General features: G+C 38.7%; 2 protein-coding genes across 2 annotated transcripts; both read right to left on the reverse strand.

The window, feature by feature from the left end:
- Positions 1 to 2,530: 2,530 nt before the first annotated feature.
- LOC140065913 (olfactory receptor 5G9-like) lies at positions 2,531 to 3,463 on the reverse strand. Its single transcript, XM_072113471.1, has one exon. It carries the CDS (start codon positions 3,461 to 3,463, stop codon positions 2,531 to 2,533), a length of 933 nt encoding a protein of 310 aa, XP_071969572.1.
- Positions 3,464 to 10,043: 6,580 nt separating this feature from the next.
- On the reverse strand, positions 10,044 to 17,696 carry LOC140065914 (olfactory receptor 5AP2-like). The gene is made up of 3 exons (XM_072113473.1): positions 17,679 to 17,696; positions 10,209 to 11,106; positions 10,044 to 10,084 (listed from the first exon to the last, which is right to left on the reverse strand). The coding sequence occupies exons 1-3, from the start codon at positions 17,694 to 17,696 to the stop codon at positions 10,044 to 10,046; spliced, it is 957 nt and encodes a 318-aa protein (XP_071969574.1).
- Positions 17,697 to 19,105: the final 1,409 nt, after the last annotated feature.

Raw genomic sequence — 19,105 nt, forward strand, 5'->3', positions numbered from 1 at the left:
TTCAAGAAACCAGTCTGAGATGATTCCAGCTTTATGACATGGCGCATTATCCTGCTGAAAGTAGCCATCAGATGTTGGGTACATTGTGGTCATAAAGGGATGGACATGGTCAGCAACAATACTCAGGTAGGCTGTGGCTTGCAACGATGCTCAATTGGTACCAAGGGGCCCAAAGAGTGCCAAGAAAATATTCCACACACCATGACACCACCACCACCAGCCTGAACCGTTGATACAAGGCAGGATGGATCCATGCTTTCATGTTGTTAACGCCAAATTCTGACCCTACCATCCGAATGTCGCAGCAGAAATCGAGACTCATCAGACCAGGCAACGTTTTTCCAATCTTCTACTGTCCAATTTCGATGAGCTTGTGCAAATTGTAGCCTCAGTTTCCTGTTCTTAGCTGAAAGGAGTGGCACCCGGTGTGGTCTTCTGCTGCTGTAGCCCATCTGCCTCAAAGTTCGACGTACTGTGCGTTCAGAGATGCTCTTCTGCCTACCTTGGTTGTAACGGGTGGCGATTTGTGTCACTGTTGCCTTTCTATCAGCTCGAACCAGTCTGCCCATTCTCCTCTGACCTCTGGCATCAACAAGGGATTTCCGCCCACAGAACTGCCACTCACTGGATGTTTTTTTCTTTTTCGGACCATTCTCTGTAAACCCTAGAGATGGTTGTGCATGAAAACCCCAGTAGATCAGCAGTTTCTGAAATACTCAGACCAGCCCTTCTGGCACCAACAACCATGCCACGTTCAAAGGCACTCAAATCATCTTTCTTCCCCATACTGATGCTCGGTTTGAACTGCAGGAGATTGTCTTGACCATGTCTACATGCCTAAATGCACTGAGTTGCCGCCATGTGATTGGCTGATTAAAAATTGAGTGTTAACGAGCAGTTGGACAGGTGTACCTAATAAAGTGGCCGGTGAGTGTATATAAGCTCATGCATATATATGTACACATCAGATTATTACATTGGAACATTTAACGCTATGATACACATTTTATTTTGTAAACATGTGCTGCTGGTTTGAAGATGTAGTGGGGTGGGGGTTGGAGATGTGTCTTTGTCACACACCAGGACTGAGGCTTGTGCTGATACCCTCCTGTCTGGACTACTGAGGTCATGTATGACACAGCAGGGAGGCGTCCTATGCACAGCAGCAGATATGTATTAGAGCCTGCAATTTCGGCTTACAGAAAAATGCTGTTGATTGATAAACATGTTGCTCCGAGCTTCAGTCGTTGCTGTCCTTACCACCTAGATTTTGAAATGTTGTTTACAATTGTCTAGTCCTACAAGATTTCTGGAGGGAGAATATGGAGTGCTTATTGGTTATTAATATTTTCATTGCCTGGCAGGATGGTGCAAGCTGCTACTTGAAGAGTGTGTACAACTGCCATAGCTAGATTTGCCTTTCAGGTACCCAGCAAAAAAGCATTTTATACAGTACTTACAGTTCTAGAGCTGCACTCTACTGACTTGAAGTCTTATAGCATTGTACTAACTATTGCAATTATAGTCAATAATAGATATGACACAGACTATTATGAAAAAATGATATGAGCATAGCATGGAGTTGTAGATATTGTTGGATGGAACATAAACTGGGCTTGTGGATGATTGTTAAAGTGTGACTGTAAAGTTATAGTGATTTTACAAAAATATAATATGTAATTACCCCTCTGAAAACAAGCAGAGCAATACTTACTTTGTGCTGCTTGTCGTTTTATTTCCAAAGTTATGGCATTTTCTGTTCTGAAAGTGTTTGTCTTTCTCTCCAGAGGTGAACTTGGCAGAGACTAATGTCTGCCTGTCTATGCTCTCAAGCTGAGGCAAGATAGATTGCCCACAGATGCCATGATGCCTTTTGCTCTCTCTCAAAGCAATTTAGCATTAAATCCATTTCGTTTCTCACAACTAAATCCACTGAACACTGCACAGGATGTATATGGTGAGCAGCCTGGCAGCTTCCATCACATGGAGGAGCAGGGAACATGTAATAAGTGGAAGAAATCATAAACAATTTAAATGTAGTCTATAGCCTGTGCTATGTGAGCACTATAGGTTAAAAGCTTATAGTGCCGATGACAAGTTTTGGGGAATAGAGCAGCGTAAGGAGAGGAAAGAGACAGAGAAAGTTCTGTAGAATAACAGACTGGGATGGAGGGACTGATAGCGAACAGGGAGGATCTTGTACCTCACTATTCTGTGCAGGAGACATTTGCATTCACACATCCAGCTCTGCTTCATACACTATCACATGACCTCCTCCGCTGTGAGCAAGGAGCAGCAGCTCCTTTCCTCCCATGAAAGCATCTGATAAACTTCAGATAAACAAATCTACGAACTCCAGGGATTGTCAGCTCATAAGGTTTCTGAGGAAAATAGCAAGGAAACTACTGGATATAGGTAACAAAGATAATAGGTAAAGTTGTTTTACATCCCAAGGGCTATTGATTTGTGGGGAAAAAAAAACCCTTTACAGTTACTCTTTAAGGCCTAAGCGTTAGATAGCAAATGAAAGTTATAGTTTTATTAACCATAAAAATATATTTTTGATATTTGATTTGACATCTCTGTTTCGCAGACTGTATATGAAAGGGTTTAGAAGTGGAGCAATAACTGTATACATTAAAGAGACTACACTGTTTTTTCCATCTCTATTGCTTGATCTGGGTGTAAAATACATAAAAATTGCAGATCCATAAAATATAGTGACAACTATTAAGTGAGAAGAGCAGGTTGCAAAGGATTTCTCTCTGCCTGATGCAGATTGGAGTTGTAGAATTTTTGAAATAATCTCCACATAGGAAATTATTGTTACGATGAAGGAACCAATAATAACACAGCCAGCGACCACAAATACTACAAGAACATTGACCCAAATGTCCTGACATGAGAGTTCTAAGACTGGTGGAACATCACAGAAGAAATGGTCTATCTCATTGGAGCCACAGAACGGTAATGAAAAGGTGAAAGCCGTGTGTATCAGAGCATTAGCTGCACCAATGACATATGATCCCACTACATGCCTGATACATGTTATGTCACTCATAATCACAGTATACAGCAGAGGGTGACATATGGCGTTATACCGGTCATAAGCCATGGCTGCAAGCATGTAGCATTCTGTTCCACCAAACAGCAAGACACAATACATTTGTATAGCACAACCAGAGAAGGAGATGACTTTACATTCTGACAGTAAATCCGACAACATCTTAGGGACCGTACATGACACATACAGGATTTCCAAGAAAGCAAAATGAGCAAGAAAAAAATACATTGGAGTGTGGAGGCTTGGACTGAGCTTATATGTAATGATAACAGTTAGGTTCCCACAAACTGTAATTATATATGTACATAGAAAGATGGGAAATAAGAAAACCTGATGGTTGGTTATTCCTGAAAACCCTAATAGAATAAATCTGGTTACTATTGTGTAATTAATATTCATTCTGTGTAATTCACTGTAAAAAAAAAAAACATAAAAATCAGTTAGATCACAATTATACCACTTGTCTCCATTGTTTGCACTTAATAAACAGAAATAAATATATAATAGAACAGTATATGAGGTGTAGGAGGGTTAGACTTTTCTGACACATAATATCTAGTGAGAAGATGAAATTAGTAAGATCTGCCCCAAGCCTAAATATAGTTAGAAAAAAATAAAAAAGTTAATAAAATGAATAAAAGCCTGAAAGCTAAATTATCCCCTTTCCCTAGAACTGATATAAAAATAAACTAATGAAATCATAAATATGTTGGGTATCCCCATGTTCAAAAATGCCTGATCTATCAATGTATAAAAATGATTATTCCCGGTGGTGAACCCTTTAACTGTAAAAATGGTCCCATATGTTCGATTAGCCACTTTTTCGACATTTTGACATACAGGCAGTCTCCGGGTTACGTACAAGATAGGGTCCGGATGTTTGTTCTTAAGTTGAATTTGTATGTAAGTCGAAACTTTTATAATTGTAAATCCAGACCAAAATTTTTTTGGCCCCAGTGACAATTGGAGTTTAAAATTTTTTGCTGTAATGGGACCAAGTCGGGTGTCCTTAAGTAGGGGACCGCCTGTATATATTTCAGTAAAAATAAGTTTAAAAAAGAGCGTACAGTCTCTAAAATGGTAGGAATGAAAACGTCAGCTTGTCCCGCAATAATTGACACCTTACACAGGTCCATTTGCCGAAGTATGAAGAATATAGGAAAACAAATGTTTTTTTTGGTACAAAAGATAATTTTAAAAAACTAAGGTATTTAAACCTGTATTTTTCTGTTATTACATACAAGAGAAGCTGTCATTTTGATAGCACAGTAAAATCCGTAAAAAGAGAGCCCACAAAAATATGGCGTGAATGCATTTTTTTTTTCAATTTCACCACATTAGGAATTTATTTCAGCTTCTTAGTACACAGCATGAGAGCCAAGGAGTACAATAAGTAAGTAGAAAAACTCTTATACAGCCCTTGACATTTAAAATAACATTATGGATTTTTCAAGGTAGGGAGTAAAAAATGTAAACACAAAAACTAAAAAGGGCTGTGGTGTTAAGGGGTTAATCAGAAATATATACTTACTCCATGATAGTATTTTAAGTGCTATTACTCAAGTATGAAGAGGTGTTTCCTTTATATAAATTTCCCTTCATCATAAGGCTAAAGGTTAGTCAAGGTGTCAAAATATGTTCTGTTTTGGTTTTTCTCAAAATGTCCATTGTGAAATTTTCCACAAGTTTTGTAAAATGTAGAAAACATTGAAGTTAATTGTTTCCAGCATTGTCAGGGACAGATGAACCATTCCATGTTTATATAAGGTGTTGAATCATTTGGGACTCACCCCAGGAGTATTGTTAATTATACCTTGTGTTTCAAAAATAGTGTCTTAGTGTTGTAAAGTAAATCTTATGAAACTTTATGAAACAATGGTGCTAACTTTTCAGGTTTTTTTTACATTAAGACCCCATGCCCCATGTGGCCCCAAAACAACCTCATGTCTTCTGTATATTATCAAAAAGAAGTATGCGGCACAACACAAGTGAAACTCACTAGGAGTGTTTTATTCCATCCAGGAGTAATGTACAGGCAGTCCCCTACTTAAGAACACTCGACTTACATACGACCCCTAGTTACAAACGGACCTCTGGATATTGGTAATTTATTGTACTTTAGTCCTAGGCTACAATGATCAGCTGTAAGAGTTATCAAAGGTGTCTGTAATGAAGCTTTAGTGTTAATCCTGGTTCTTATGACAACCCAACATTTTTAAAATCCAATTGTCACAGAGACCAAAAAACTTCTGTCTGGGATTACAATGATAAAATATACAGTTCCAACTTGCATACAAATTCAACTTAAGAACAAACCTACAGACCCTATCTTGTATGTAACCCTGGGACTGCCTGTATATTCAGATAATAGTGTCTCAATAAAGTGACATCATTTCCTGTGTGACATCATGTGTGATTATAAAAGGAAAGGACATCAAAGTGTCTATACGCAGTGAACAAAACATATTACAGCATCTTCAAAACATTGTATTTATAAAGTACAAATTAAATAATAACAAACATTCAATTATTTTATTACATTGTCTCGCTAGAGAGGAAGGATCACATTATCCTGGTAGCTAAGGTCACATGATCCTGGTAGCTAAGATCACATGATCCTGGTAGCTCAGGTCACATGATCCTGCTAGCTAAGTAACAACTAAAACAATGCTCAGTATACTCCAATATCATTAACCCTTACAGAACTCGGCCCTTTTTCGTTTTTTTTGTGTTTTTGTTTTTTACTCCACTCAATCCTAAAGCAATAACGTCTTTACTTTTACATTTACAGAGATGTTTTCGGGCTTGTCATATGCAGGACAGATTGTACTTTTTATGACACTTTCTCTTTATTCTTTGGGTCAATACGAACACAGGGATACAAATTTATTTAATATATGTATATATAAAAATCGAAAAAATATTTGCCATTTTGCCAAATTCTGAGGCCAATAACTTTTTCACACTTTGGTGTACGGAGCTATGTAAGGTGCTATTTTTTGTGGTACATGCTGGTGTATTATTTTGGGACCTATATGACTGATAATTTTTTATTTAATTATTCATGAATGGAAAAGTGGGAAAAAGTGGTGATTCGGATATTTGGACACTATTTTCTGTTATGGTGTTCACGGCTGGGAATTTTATATTTTGATAGAACAGGCATTTTGGGATGTGGCGATACCTATCCTGTATCATTATATGTGTTCTAGGGATTGGGGGGTGATTTAAACTTTTACTTTTTTAAATTTTTAAAAAAATGTTAACATATTTTTTCAATTATTTAAGATCCCCTAGGGTACTTTAACCCTGCAGGGTGTGATTGCTAATACTATATTCTGCAATACCCTTGTGTATTGCAGAATATAGCAATTTTACTGCTGATCTCTAATAGCCTACTGTCAGGTGTCACTAGATGAAGAGATTGCTGGAACGCAGTCCTGAGTAAGTGACCACTAGAAGGATTATCCAGAGGAGTTTAATTGGGGACAGAACAGCACAACAGAAACTATGAAAAGTACAAATATTCATACACATTCACTACATACAAATAGCCACGCAACAGATCCGTAATAATTCACAACTCCACTACACATTGTGGTATCCAATGACAATGACCTCCGATGAACCCTACGGCCATGTCACGTGGTCTCCACTCAGTATGAATGACAAAATAAAATGACAAAGAAGGGGAAAACCACCTGGTTGTATCACAACCTATATGGACCCCCTCTGTTCAGACAAGGAAAAACGGAACCTATCAGTCATATTGTGACTAGTGCGGTTGCCACATTGATCAAAATAAGTGAGGGGCATCTCCATATTTTGTCACACCATACCCCAAAGGGATAGATAGGTAGCAAGGCAATAAAGATAGTCCCCAGCTTTCACAGTCCTTCCACATAATCTCCTCTGGTGTCCACAACCACATGGTGTCCACAATCCACAATCACATATGGATATCTGAGTATAAGATATTTATTTTAATAGCCCCCCAATATATCTTTTTTCAATATCCAAGATAACTCAACACAACTCCCTATGAAAATATAGGGTTAAATTATAAACACTTAGTTTACTTTCATGTATTTGAGCAATAGTAGTTTTGACAGAGCTCCTTTAAAATTGATTCAATTGAATGCTAAAGGATTTCACTGACTTAGGCCTTATGGGCACAAACATTTGCTCTGCCCAGGCTAGTAGCTTTGTGTAGCATACCACCAAGTTGGAGAAAAGAAGGGTCAAGTGGTCCTCGCTATTCCCCTCTCCATAAGGAGCCATGTCAGATACAGAACACCACATATCTCAATATTTTTTTGGGATCATACACAAGGCTATGGTTTTTATCACACCATGCATGAGCCAACTGCCCGAGCACACACTCATCTGTAGAAAATCTTACAGTGGTTGTGGCAGAGCCCTGTTTTATCGTAAAAATCGGATTTGTAGCAGAAATGTAAAAAAATGTAGCTGAATCCTGTGGAAAAGAGAGTTGCAGAAATTAGGCAACACAAATATATATAAAACATAAAAATGTATTTCAACGTAACAAAAAGTGACTTTTTTATATATTATTAATGGACAGCAAATTCTAAAGCAATTCTAAACTCACTTAATTTTCAGTATAGTGAACATCAATTTGACATATAAGTGGCATCTTTTTTCGTGATATTTTTACCCGCCCAGGATGCACCCAGCATCAGCTTGATTTATCTCTGGAATCCAGATGTTTAAAAAAATAATCACATATTTTTGCACAAAACAAACTCCATTCTCCTGCTGGCATAGGAAAAATAATAATTTATTTATTTAGCGCACACAGATTAAGCAGCGCTGCACAAAGCTTGCCAAATCAGTCCCTGTCCCCAATGGGGCTCACAATCTAATCAACCTACCAGTATGTTTTGGAGTGTGGAAGGAAACCAGATGACCCGGAGGAAACACAGAGATAATATACAAACTCTTTGCAGATGTTGACCCTGATTTTAAAAAGCTGCTCATAATTTTTGTAAAACATTGTTAAAAAACAATGGACTCAAATGGCACATTTAACATCCTCTGAGAAAAATTTTCCCACTGAAAAAATTGCAGATTAAGGGCCAACTTTATGGTGCAGGTGATGATTTTTTGGGGGCTTACTTACACAACCTTAAAGGGGGTCATAATCTGTCCGCACAATTTGTGGACAGCTAAAGGCCCCCGTTGAGGTATATGGCATCATGACATGTTGTGGGGAGCACACTGAGTTGTGTGCCTTCCACGCAACATATAGGACATGTCCTACATTTGGCCAGATTTGCAGTGAGGCCACTTGTTCTATCGAGGTGGTAGGGGTATGCTATGCTTGGTTTCCAGCCTGGAGAACATGAGGCCATCTGAATGTAGCATTAGGCAGAGGAAACTCAGTTAATGGTTACTGTATCTGTAATGAATAGTTTAGCAGTTTACCAGTAACTGTATGCAAAAAGTCTTTTATTGAGATTTATAGGACAACACAATCCTCTGGGGGCCAGGATCTGACAAAGAGGCTCTTGCCTGAGCTTTTCTTGATGTTATTGTTCTAATGGAGGCCTTCCCCTACCACTGAATGCGATCTTATTGTTGGGTTGTGAAAGCCCTGCCTTCCCTTGGAGAACTATGTTAGGCCACTAACTTTTAGGAATCCTAGCATTGTGAACATAAAATACACGCCTAGTTTCCTCTTTTAATTACCATGTTCCCCCTAAAATAAGACCACCCCCCAAAAAAAAAATTAGGGAAAAGTGCAATTTTTTTCAAGCTAAGAAATTTAAAGCGTAACTGTAAAGTTACTGACAAAAATCACAGCTGGAGAGAGCCTTTGATAACAATTCCAACGATACCTGTACAATGCTGCTGGCTTCTTCCTAGCCTGATATATATATCTAGTGTATTAACATTAGATTCAGATTGAACTATTCCTGATGTGCGTGGATACTTCCAGGTTGTGACATCAGCTCAGGGCAATGAAGCCAGAACAGGACAGCATGTTTGCAATTGGCCAATCTGAAGCATTTGATGAGTCATCTACAGGTTCTACAGCCTCTCTCAACAAGCCTCCTGTCATCTATATTTGTACTATATGGCTTCCCATAGCAACCAGAAAACTTGGCAAATGGCCTGAAGGGCAAGGCAAAACCTCTTCTAGATGCTAAACAGCTGCAGATAGCTAATTATTGTAAAATAGGGAATTGTTTATTTTTGCTTAGTACTGATTTAGGCAAAAGTTTTTAGTCCTACAATAACAACACATCAACAACAAATACAAGGACACAATAACACTGTCCACACCCAATGCATTTTTCCATATTATCTTTATTTATTTATTTATTAAATTATTCAAAAAGTTTAAAACACATTGCGCATCACATGACATCTTTACATGTACATAATAACTCTTACAAAAAAGACACTTTCATTACAGCTGTTCATTTTGTATATGAAATGTCGGGGAATCACTGCATGTCCCACAGCCGTCCTGTGGTAATGATTGCTGAAGCCAGGAAGTCAGGCAGGACTCAATAGCACATGTCTGGCCACCGCTGCCAGATTGTAAGGTGGTCGTATCCGAGGAAGCTATCACATTTCTAAGGGACAACATGGCTACGTTTATGAGAAATTATCTTCACACAGGAACATTTGTTTTAATAACATCTAATTGAAGAAATGTTTACATGTGGCAAATGAATAAAATAAAATGTGAATGCCCAGATGGGAATACCCCTTTAAGTTTATTGGGTGTGCTTAGTGCTATTGTGTACTTATTGTTAGTATGAAATTCAGACTTTCCAGAGTTATAAGGATATCAGAGAAATTGTTGACATAGCGGTTTTTAAATTAAAAAATGTACCATAGATTGTTGTACACGGCAATAGAGTCACAAGACAGTCTTGATGGTATTCAGATGGTTATGCTGATGTGTGTGATGTAATTTTTTTCAACAATAAATGTGAATTCTTGTTTAAGGACAACCTAGTGCTTTTTGGGAGCAAATATTAATATGTGACACGGTCTTATTTTCATGGAAACACAGTAGTTCACAGCAACAACACCAAAGGTGCAAATACTTTTAATTAAGGTGTAAATAAGTAATTTTTTTTACATCAGCACTTTTTGGGCACAGCATGCAGTAATTTCTGAAGAGCACACTTCATTTCATTATTTCTTATACTATAAATAAAAGGATTTAACAGAGGAGCCAAAACTGTATACAGCACAGACACTACTCTGTCTTGTTCTATCTCATACTTTGACTTTGGCTTGAAATATACAGAAAAAATTGATCCGTAGAACACAGAGACGGCCATTAAATGAGAGGTACAGGTTGAAAACGCCTTTTTCCTTCCTGTAACTGACTTGATTTTCAGTATTGTAGAGATGATTTTAACATATGACACCATTGTTAAAATGAATGATCCTATTATAACCAATCCACTTATAAGGAAAAGAGTAAGTTCATTTACCTTGGTGTCAACACATGCTAGTTTTAGTAAAGGTGGAATATCACAGTAATAGTGGTTTATGTTATTAGAGCCACAAAAAGGTAATGTGAAAGTAAGAGATGTGTGTATTACAGCATTGATTGCACCAATGAGCCATGAGCCAGCTACAAGCTGCATGCAGGAGACCTTGTTCATAATCATATTGTATAACAGAGGTCGACAGATCGCACTATATCTGTCATAGGCCATGCTGGCGAGTATGTAGAACTCAGTGCCAGCAAAGAGCAGCCCACAGTACATTTGTGTAACACAGCCATAGAAGGAGATGGATTTATTATTCCCGACTGAATTAGACAGTAGTTTGGGACAAGTATCTGAAACATAACATATTTCCAGGAATGAGAAGTTGGCAAGAAGGTAATACATAGGACTTTGAAGATTGGGACTATGCTTATACGCGATTATTATGGCAGTATTTCCAAGCACAGTTATCACGTAAATCAATATAAATATAACAATAAGAAAAATGTTCAGAGTTGGTGTCTCTGAAAGGCCGGCAAGAATGAAATCCTTAACTGTGGTCTTGTTGGTGCTCCTCATCTTATCTTGGACAAATAGTGATGGGGCTTTCAGGCAAGTGGCTTTCAAGGTAAAAGGAGTTTTGTTTTTATGAAACATTCATTACGAAAGCATCTTGTGACATTCAGGCATTTTTGACTATGAATTTTTTATGGTTATGTGGAGGTCTTCTCCTTAAGACTTGTTTTGAATAAAGAATAGAACAGAATATGGCTGTAGTATTTCTAAGATGTTCTGTACTTGGAGACAACATTGGAGAAGTATTATTTACTGCTCAATGTGACACCTCTAGGACTTTGAGAATGTGTCTTTGCTTTGAAGAATGCTGCAAATGACTCCTTTGAATACACAAAATACTTTCATGGTCAACTCATTCAACAAGATTTTTGTAGGACAGTTGAAGAAAGACTACTATGATTCACATCTCTGTCTATGCTCTGAAAACTGGGAATGAGCAATAAACAAAAGCATTCCTTTAAGTAGACGCTGAAGGTTATTTTTATTCAAGTGGCACAACAAATATAATGTAACTACATATCTATGGTCTGAGAACTATAAGTAGGTGAGATAAAGCAGACACATCTTAGCATAGTGGCTATTATAATGACAAACGTTCTCAGTCAGAAATAGGCGTAAAATAACAGCTAGCTAATGAAAATTTGGGAAAAAGTAAAATGTCCATAATATTCAAATTTCATTCAGAACTTTACTTTTAAATGCAAAAGGTTTCCAAAAAAACACTTTACAAATGAAATCTTATGAAATTAATTTTCGTTCTAAATAGTTTTTTTTTTTTTGGTGGTTCATTTCTCATGATCCGCAACACTGAATATCTAAAGTGACTGCTACAAATTTTTAATCAATAGTTAACTTTTTGTATAGATTTGAATTATTGAAAAACATAATTAAATGTATTGTTAGAGGATCATGTATATATGCTGCATGTCACCATAGGATTGTCAAAGAGGAAGGTTTTCCACACATGATTCCCCTCTGTAAGCTATAGTTAGAAAAAAGGAAAAACAATGGACGTTGTCTGTGATTAACACACCATCATCAATGAAGATTTTTGTGCAAGCGATAAGTGGTGAAGTAATTCAAAAATGTAAATAGCTGGTTATATTATTAACTTTACTGGTTTTCTGATCAGAAAGTTTCAAAAATATATTAGAGATATGTAAAAATTTAGGAACTCACTTTATTTTTAGATTTCAATTTCATTAAAGTTTTGAATATGTCTCAGAAGATCTTATTTGAAAATTTGTTTTTCAAGTATCGGCAACTGGAGTAAAAACCTTTAGTAAGTATCTTGGCTGACACGGCATATACTTATATCTCATAGAGTACCTTAGGGGCAAATTCCCCATGTTACCTCTGTAACATTAAATTTATAAAAATGGAAATAGGGAATAGACATTGCAAGTAGTTAATTTTCCCTTAGATATTTATTATGAGGCAATAGCTGAGAATCTCATGAGAGATAAAATTTTTTCTTGAACTATTGTAAGAATATGGAAGAACGAAAGGTGAAAGCTATGCATAGCCAAAACAATGTAATAGATCAATCAAAAGTATATGTTATGATGATATTATGTCTTCAGCTTTTATTAAAGAAGATCACCAATGGAAACAGTACTTTCCCTCCCAGCACCTCTCCACGGTTCTGTAAATCACGTTTGTACATTTCTGCATCCCCTGTAAAGTGTAAAAAAAACCCATTGGTGGCCGGGAGGGGACAAGTAAAAGAAAAACAAAACATATACTTACCTCCGCGGTGCCTCCCGGCGTCCTGCGCTACCATCTCACCGGTCCGTACCCCATGTCAACAATCAGGGGCACGGATGCCACTTTGTGCTCAGCTTACGGCCATGCCTACCTCTCCCGCATTATACAGCAAACGCAGTGCGGCTTCTATGCCCATTTGTTTACTTGTGGCACAGACCGGAGAAATGGCAGCACGGGACAACGGGAAGGACCATGGAGGTAAGTAAATGTTTATTTTTTTAAACAGCCCCCTCCCAGCCACCAATGGCTTTTTAACGCTCTTGGACAAGCACTTTAAATATTAAATCCTTCCTTTTTTTTGCTATCAATCCAAAGAGGTCCGAGTACAGCTGCACATGACCAGCCAAAATTAGAACCATCTCTACTAGCTAGGAGTGCCTATGATTTTCCTCTATACCTGTATTCTCTATAACAGAAGTATACAATCAGGATTTATTAATGTGTAATTATTATTATTAATTATAAAGGAGTTTCATCTTTTCCACCCATGCCATTACCCCAGCTTTAATGCAACAGGATCCAGTTTTTTAAATGAATGAAACCTTTTTTGTGTGACTACTATGATATTATACTTTGTGTATGTGATTACAATGATAAATATATGTTTATTAGGAAAAGCTGTACAATTTGAAGGGGGCTCTAGTACCCTGTTGGAGAGCTTAGAAGATTATCACACCAGCAATTTGGTAAGGCTATATGCACACTGCCGTGGGCAGAGGAGGGAGAGGTGAGCGCTGCTCACCCCGCCCCTCTCCATAGGGATGTATGGCGCACCGCGCCGTAATACGGGAAAAGATAGGACATGTCTTATCTTTTTCCCGGGTACGGAGTGGTACGGTGCTGCACGTGTGGGGCGTATATCAGCCGCATATACATCCCCCTTGCGGCAGTGTGAATATAGCCTTAGTGTCCTACTTCACAGCAAAAAGCCACATGGCCTCTTTGCTCGATCCTGATCATCATTTAATACATACAGAAGCTGAAGTATTTGCTTATAGTCATTTACAGGATCTGGTGATACTTATTTCGGGTCCTCAAAATTTAAACACGCTATACTTAGCTTAGCTCCAGCACTCTGGTTCAGCTTGCCATCACCCCTCACTGCCAGCCTCTATTTGTATACAGGATGTAGCAGGTAGGCAGCTGTTGACATGATGTCGCTGTTAAGCTTCTGTATGCAAACATAGGCCTGTAGATACAGGATTTATAGCCCTCAACCAGAACACTGAAGTGGGGTGAGTATATTTTTACAGCTACTGTGGCACACAAATCCCAGTTAACTCCTTTAAGCTTATGTGGTTCATGTCCATATCAGTCTTGGATTCTTGTCCACAATAGCCTGTAAACCAAGTTGATAGTGGCCCCATAACAATGAAAGGACACAAATGGGCTCTGAGCTGCATCTGGCAGGAACCTTTCGAACCACAGAGTTAAAATAGGGGAATCTATATCTATAGTGCACACTATATGCACAGGACACAGAGAGTAGACGTCTGGAGGCTGTGTAGGACCGGTTGGTGATGATTAGGTATTACCCCTCTCTATTTCTGCTCAATTTGAAACTGCATGGAGAGGTAAAAACTGTGCTGGCTTATTAACCTGCTTTGGAAGTGCGAGCAAAATTACTATTGTATTGAAATAGTCAAGAGCCAGAAACAAGGGTTTCTTGTAAAGTTGTCACTTGTGTCTGGATCGTTAATAACAAAACTTAGGAAAATACTTGTGCTTTACGTCATCTTAAACAATCCTCTTTCCCAGTGGTCTACCAGGGCCTTCCAGAACTTTCAGAGTAAAATTATTTAATATCCTCTATTAAGTGATTTATTCAATGGTCTTAATTTTCTCATTTGCTGGTTTCTTCATAATTCTGGCAAATCACTTGAACCCGAATTTAAATCTATGTCAGCCAGGTGCTAGCATTCATTTGAGCTATAACCTATGCCTGTTTTCTGCCTTGTTCCCCCCTGCATGACCCACTTTTCTCTAAAGTGCCAAGAGGCGCAAAAACACACAAAAAGGCCCAATTATTATGTCATGTTTTTAAATTGCGATATTTCCATGCCTGCTGCCAAAAGCATGCAACATATAGAAAAAGAAGATTCTACAACAAACACTGAATTTTAACACCACCATAGATATCAATTCTTGGGTTGGTGCAACTATCCGGCATATACGAGCTGTTCACAAATAATACACTAAAAACATCTACTTTTATAAATCAAGTTCCTGTTAGGTTTATGACCTAAACTTTAAAGGGGGATAAAACTTTTAACAAAACTGTATGAATCAATTTTTGCATATAATAATAGTAAACTTTGCAATAAATTTTAAGAAAAAAAAAAATCAGTTTTTGTGTCCTTCCTTTGCTTATTTAAGCAGTATAAAATATATTCGGTCTGCACTATCAGTATCGTTGGTACGTTTGATCAAGGGATCCAACCCCGTATCTAGTAAAGTACGTTTCGGACCATGCACTCAGTTGGGTTTCAATATGCGTTTTTTAATATCTTAAAGGTAGTAAATTACAGCAGTTAATTGTGTGACGTTTCGGCCCAAGGCCTTTTTCAAACACTGTGAATCGAACATATATACATTATTAATATCATGACAGATTATGTTTAGTGGATATAATATACATATTTACATATATACATCTCAACAGAACAAATCGATGTGAGACCAGTAGAGGCAGATTATAGCGTGGAATCCATCAGTAAGTTTCAATTCTATAGGCAAGTGTACTTCAAAGGAGCCTGGATAGGCTAAGTAGTACAAGGACAGACCAATCATAGATATCTAGAATCAAAGTACATGGGTTAATGCTTACCAATGCTGCACACAGGAAGATTTGCAAGTGAGTCTGGGCACGCGCCGGCTATTTAAACCGGAAGTATCGGCCAATAGGGTGGGATCAGGTGATGTGTGGAATGTGTCACATGGGTTCAGAGGCGCGTGCGCCACATTTGGTGGGACTGCGCCACGGGCTGTGCACATGTTTATGTGTCGCACCTGAAGAAAGTGGCGCATGCGCTGAATGTAATACCTGTTGAACAGTATATGTACCAATATGGTTAAATGGATATTAGAGGCCCAGAGTCGATCAGATATACTGAATTGGAGTGTACTCGAGTTATGTGGCGCCATATTGCTTAATCTATGTGTGGAGTCTTACCCAGTGGATAACAAGGAAGAAACTTAGGGTTTCTGTGGAGAGAAATAAAGAGTAACGTTACCACCAGGAAAATAAGGTACAACACAGTTAACAATCAATGCAGAAGTGAAATATCAAATCAGGTCAGATGAAACTGTGTAGGTCATATTCTCGGTTAAGACCCCAAAGTTCCAATGTTAGTAATGTGTGGAACTAGTATGCCTCAAGTATTTTAGCAGCTGGATCCTGTTGCCACCCCTTCTTGGAGGTGGCATATGTTCAATAACCTGGAACTTGAGTTGTGCCAGGTTCTGGTGCATAGCATGGAAATGTGCTGGTAGGGGTAGTAGAAGATTTTTATTCCTTATGGTGAACTTGTCCTGTCCAATCCGTTCCTTCACGCTCTGAGTCGTTTCACCTACATATAAGAGTCCGCATGGACATTTGATCAAATATACCGCGAAGTTGGTGTGGCATGTATAGTAGTCTCTTATAGGGAATCTTTTCCCTCTGAACATTTGAGCATTGCATACAAATCAGACACGGGAATGTGACCTTTCTGGGTGATCTGAGAAACTGTTGTCTCGGTACCTTGGAGCTAGAACCAATGATTGGTGAGAGTAGTTCTCTCAACAATCTTTTTTAGGAGCACGAGGACGACCAAGATCCCGCAGACGAGGAGGGGCCGGGGGTACAAGAACCTCTGGAGACCCGATGATGACCCGATCCCAGGTAGGACTGATTCCAATGACCCCGCACACTCCTTAGTGGTAAACATTTCCTTGTTCTCCCTAAATCTAGTCGAGTACTCCATCTTACACAAAGTTGTCTCCTTCCGCCACACTTATCAGTTGAATACCTTTCAGATGGAGATGGACTTACAAAGGTTCTACAGGAACCTCAGGCTAAAAGCCCATTTTCAGGGCTCTACAGAGACTCCTGCCACTACAAGCAGATCGGTATCTACGTGCATTAGCACCAGGGACCTTGGACTATGAACTAAGATGCATACATGCCTCCGAGGTCCAATGCTCCAGTGGAGACTTACATACAGTTGGTCACAAGAGACCTAGAGAGTTTAGACATGGCTTTCAGTTGGGCCAATATAAGACTCATTCCAACATGAGCGAATTGGATTACCAAGCCCTTAAGTCTCTTACCGACAACAAGAACTTGGTAATTAAACCAGCTGATAAGGCGGGAGCGTTAGTCATCGTAGACAAACAAGACTACATCAACAAAGCCCTAAGACAACTTAACGACACCAACGGATACAAGAGAATTCCAGGTGACCCCATTTTTAAGATCAGGGAAAAGATAGAACACACTATGAGACATAAGTTACAAATAGGAACCATTGATGATCCCACAGTCAAATTCCTCACTAACCCCCACCCAGTCACTCCTGTCTTCTATACACTACCCAAAATTCATAAAACATTAGACAAACCACCAAGTAGACCCATTGCAGCCTCCACGGACTCCATCCTATCCCCGTTATCCATAATGCTGGAAAAAATCCTCACTCCTCTCATTAAAAAACACATTCCTTCTTACTGGACACATCCGCTTTCCTTGACCTTATCAGATCCTTCAGGATCATACCACTCGACTGCCTACTTGTGAGTTGGGATGTGACGAGATTGTACACCTCCATACAACACGAAAAAGGTGTACAGGCTGTGTCAGACCTCTTTGGTAAAAACAATTTTGAACCAACACAAAAAGTCTTCATTCTTGATATACTACAGCTAGTCTTAGGTGAAAATTACTTCATCTTCCAGGACCAATTCTTCTTACAGCGACAGGGATCAGCCATGGGCTCCAACGTGTCCCCCCTTCATATGCTAACTGTTACATGGATGCTTTTGAAACCAAGTTCATACACAAAAATCCACTATTCACAGAGCATTCCATCATTTGTAAACAATATATCAATGATATATTCTGCATATGGGCAGGCTTATATTTCACCAGCACATAAATTCTATCTTTCCAGAACTTAAGTTCACACTCCAGTATAGCCACACTGAGATCAGCTTTCTGGACACCATGGTTTCCAAGAACCAAGGGGTCCTCTCCAAACTGAAATCTTTCGCAAATCCACAGACCGTAAAAGTCTGTTACATTTCAGTAGCTGCCACTCCCCATCTACACTCAACTTTATTCCCAAGTCACAATTTACTAGAGTAAGACGATTGGTATCTGATCCTTCCATATGCACACAAAGATTAAATAAAATGGCTGAATGCTTCAGGTCACGAGGGTACCCCGAGTGGGTCATACAACAGAACTTACATGAGTTAAGGTCACAAAACAACAGCAAACAACTCAAAACAAAACATATTCCATTTGTACACGCATGTCATCCTACAGCCAATAAAATACTGAACATCCTCAGAGATCACTGGCGCATACTTACCAAAGCTTTTCCACACATAGAAGAGTTTAGGACCCCACTTCTTCCATGCAGATGCCATCCCTAGAACTTGAGGGATAAATTAATAAGAGCAGACATTGGTTCTAGCTCCAAGGTACCGAGACAACAGTTTCTCAGATTACCCAGAAAGGGCACATTCCTGTGTCTGAATTGTATGCAATGCTCCAATGTTCAGAGGGGCAAAGGATTTTTTCACCCACATACATTGAAAGGATTACCTATAAGAGACTACTATACATGCCACACCAACTTTGCAGTATATTTGATCAAATGTCCATGCGGACTCTTGTAGGCGAAATAACTCAGAGCTTGAAGGAACGGATTGGGCAGCATAAGGAATAAAATCTTCTACTTCCCCTATCTGCACATTTCCATGCTATGCACCAGAACCTGGCCCAACTCAAGTTCCAGGTTATTGAACATGTACCACCTCCAAGAAGGGGTGGTAACAGGATCCAGCTGCTAAAGAAATGTGAGGCATACTAGTTCCACAAGTTACAAACATTGGAACCTCGGGGTCTTAACCGAGAATATGACCTACACAGTTTTATCTGACCTGATTTGATATTTCACTTCTGCATTGATTGTTAACTGTGTTGTACCTTATTTTCCTGGTGGTAACATTA

The sequence above is a fragment of the Engystomops pustulosus genome, chromosome 6 (genome assembly GCF_040894005.1).
Source record: "Engystomops pustulosus chromosome 6, aEngPut4.maternal, whole genome shotgun sequence".
Lineage (NCBI taxonomy): Eukaryota > Metazoa > Chordata > Amphibia > Anura > Leptodactylidae > Engystomops > Engystomops pustulosus.

Excerpts from the sequence above, each read along its gene's own strand:
- LOC140065913 (XM_072113471.1), bottom strand. The coding sequence starts at position 3,463 with ATGAATATTAATTACACAATAGTAACCAGATTTATTCTATTAGGGTTT.
- LOC140065914 (XM_072113473.1), bottom strand. Across the intron at positions 10,085-10,208 it reads TGCTCTTCAGAAATTACTGC|ATATTAATATTTGCTCCCAA; the intron begins ATGCTGTGCCCA and ends AGACCGTGTCAC.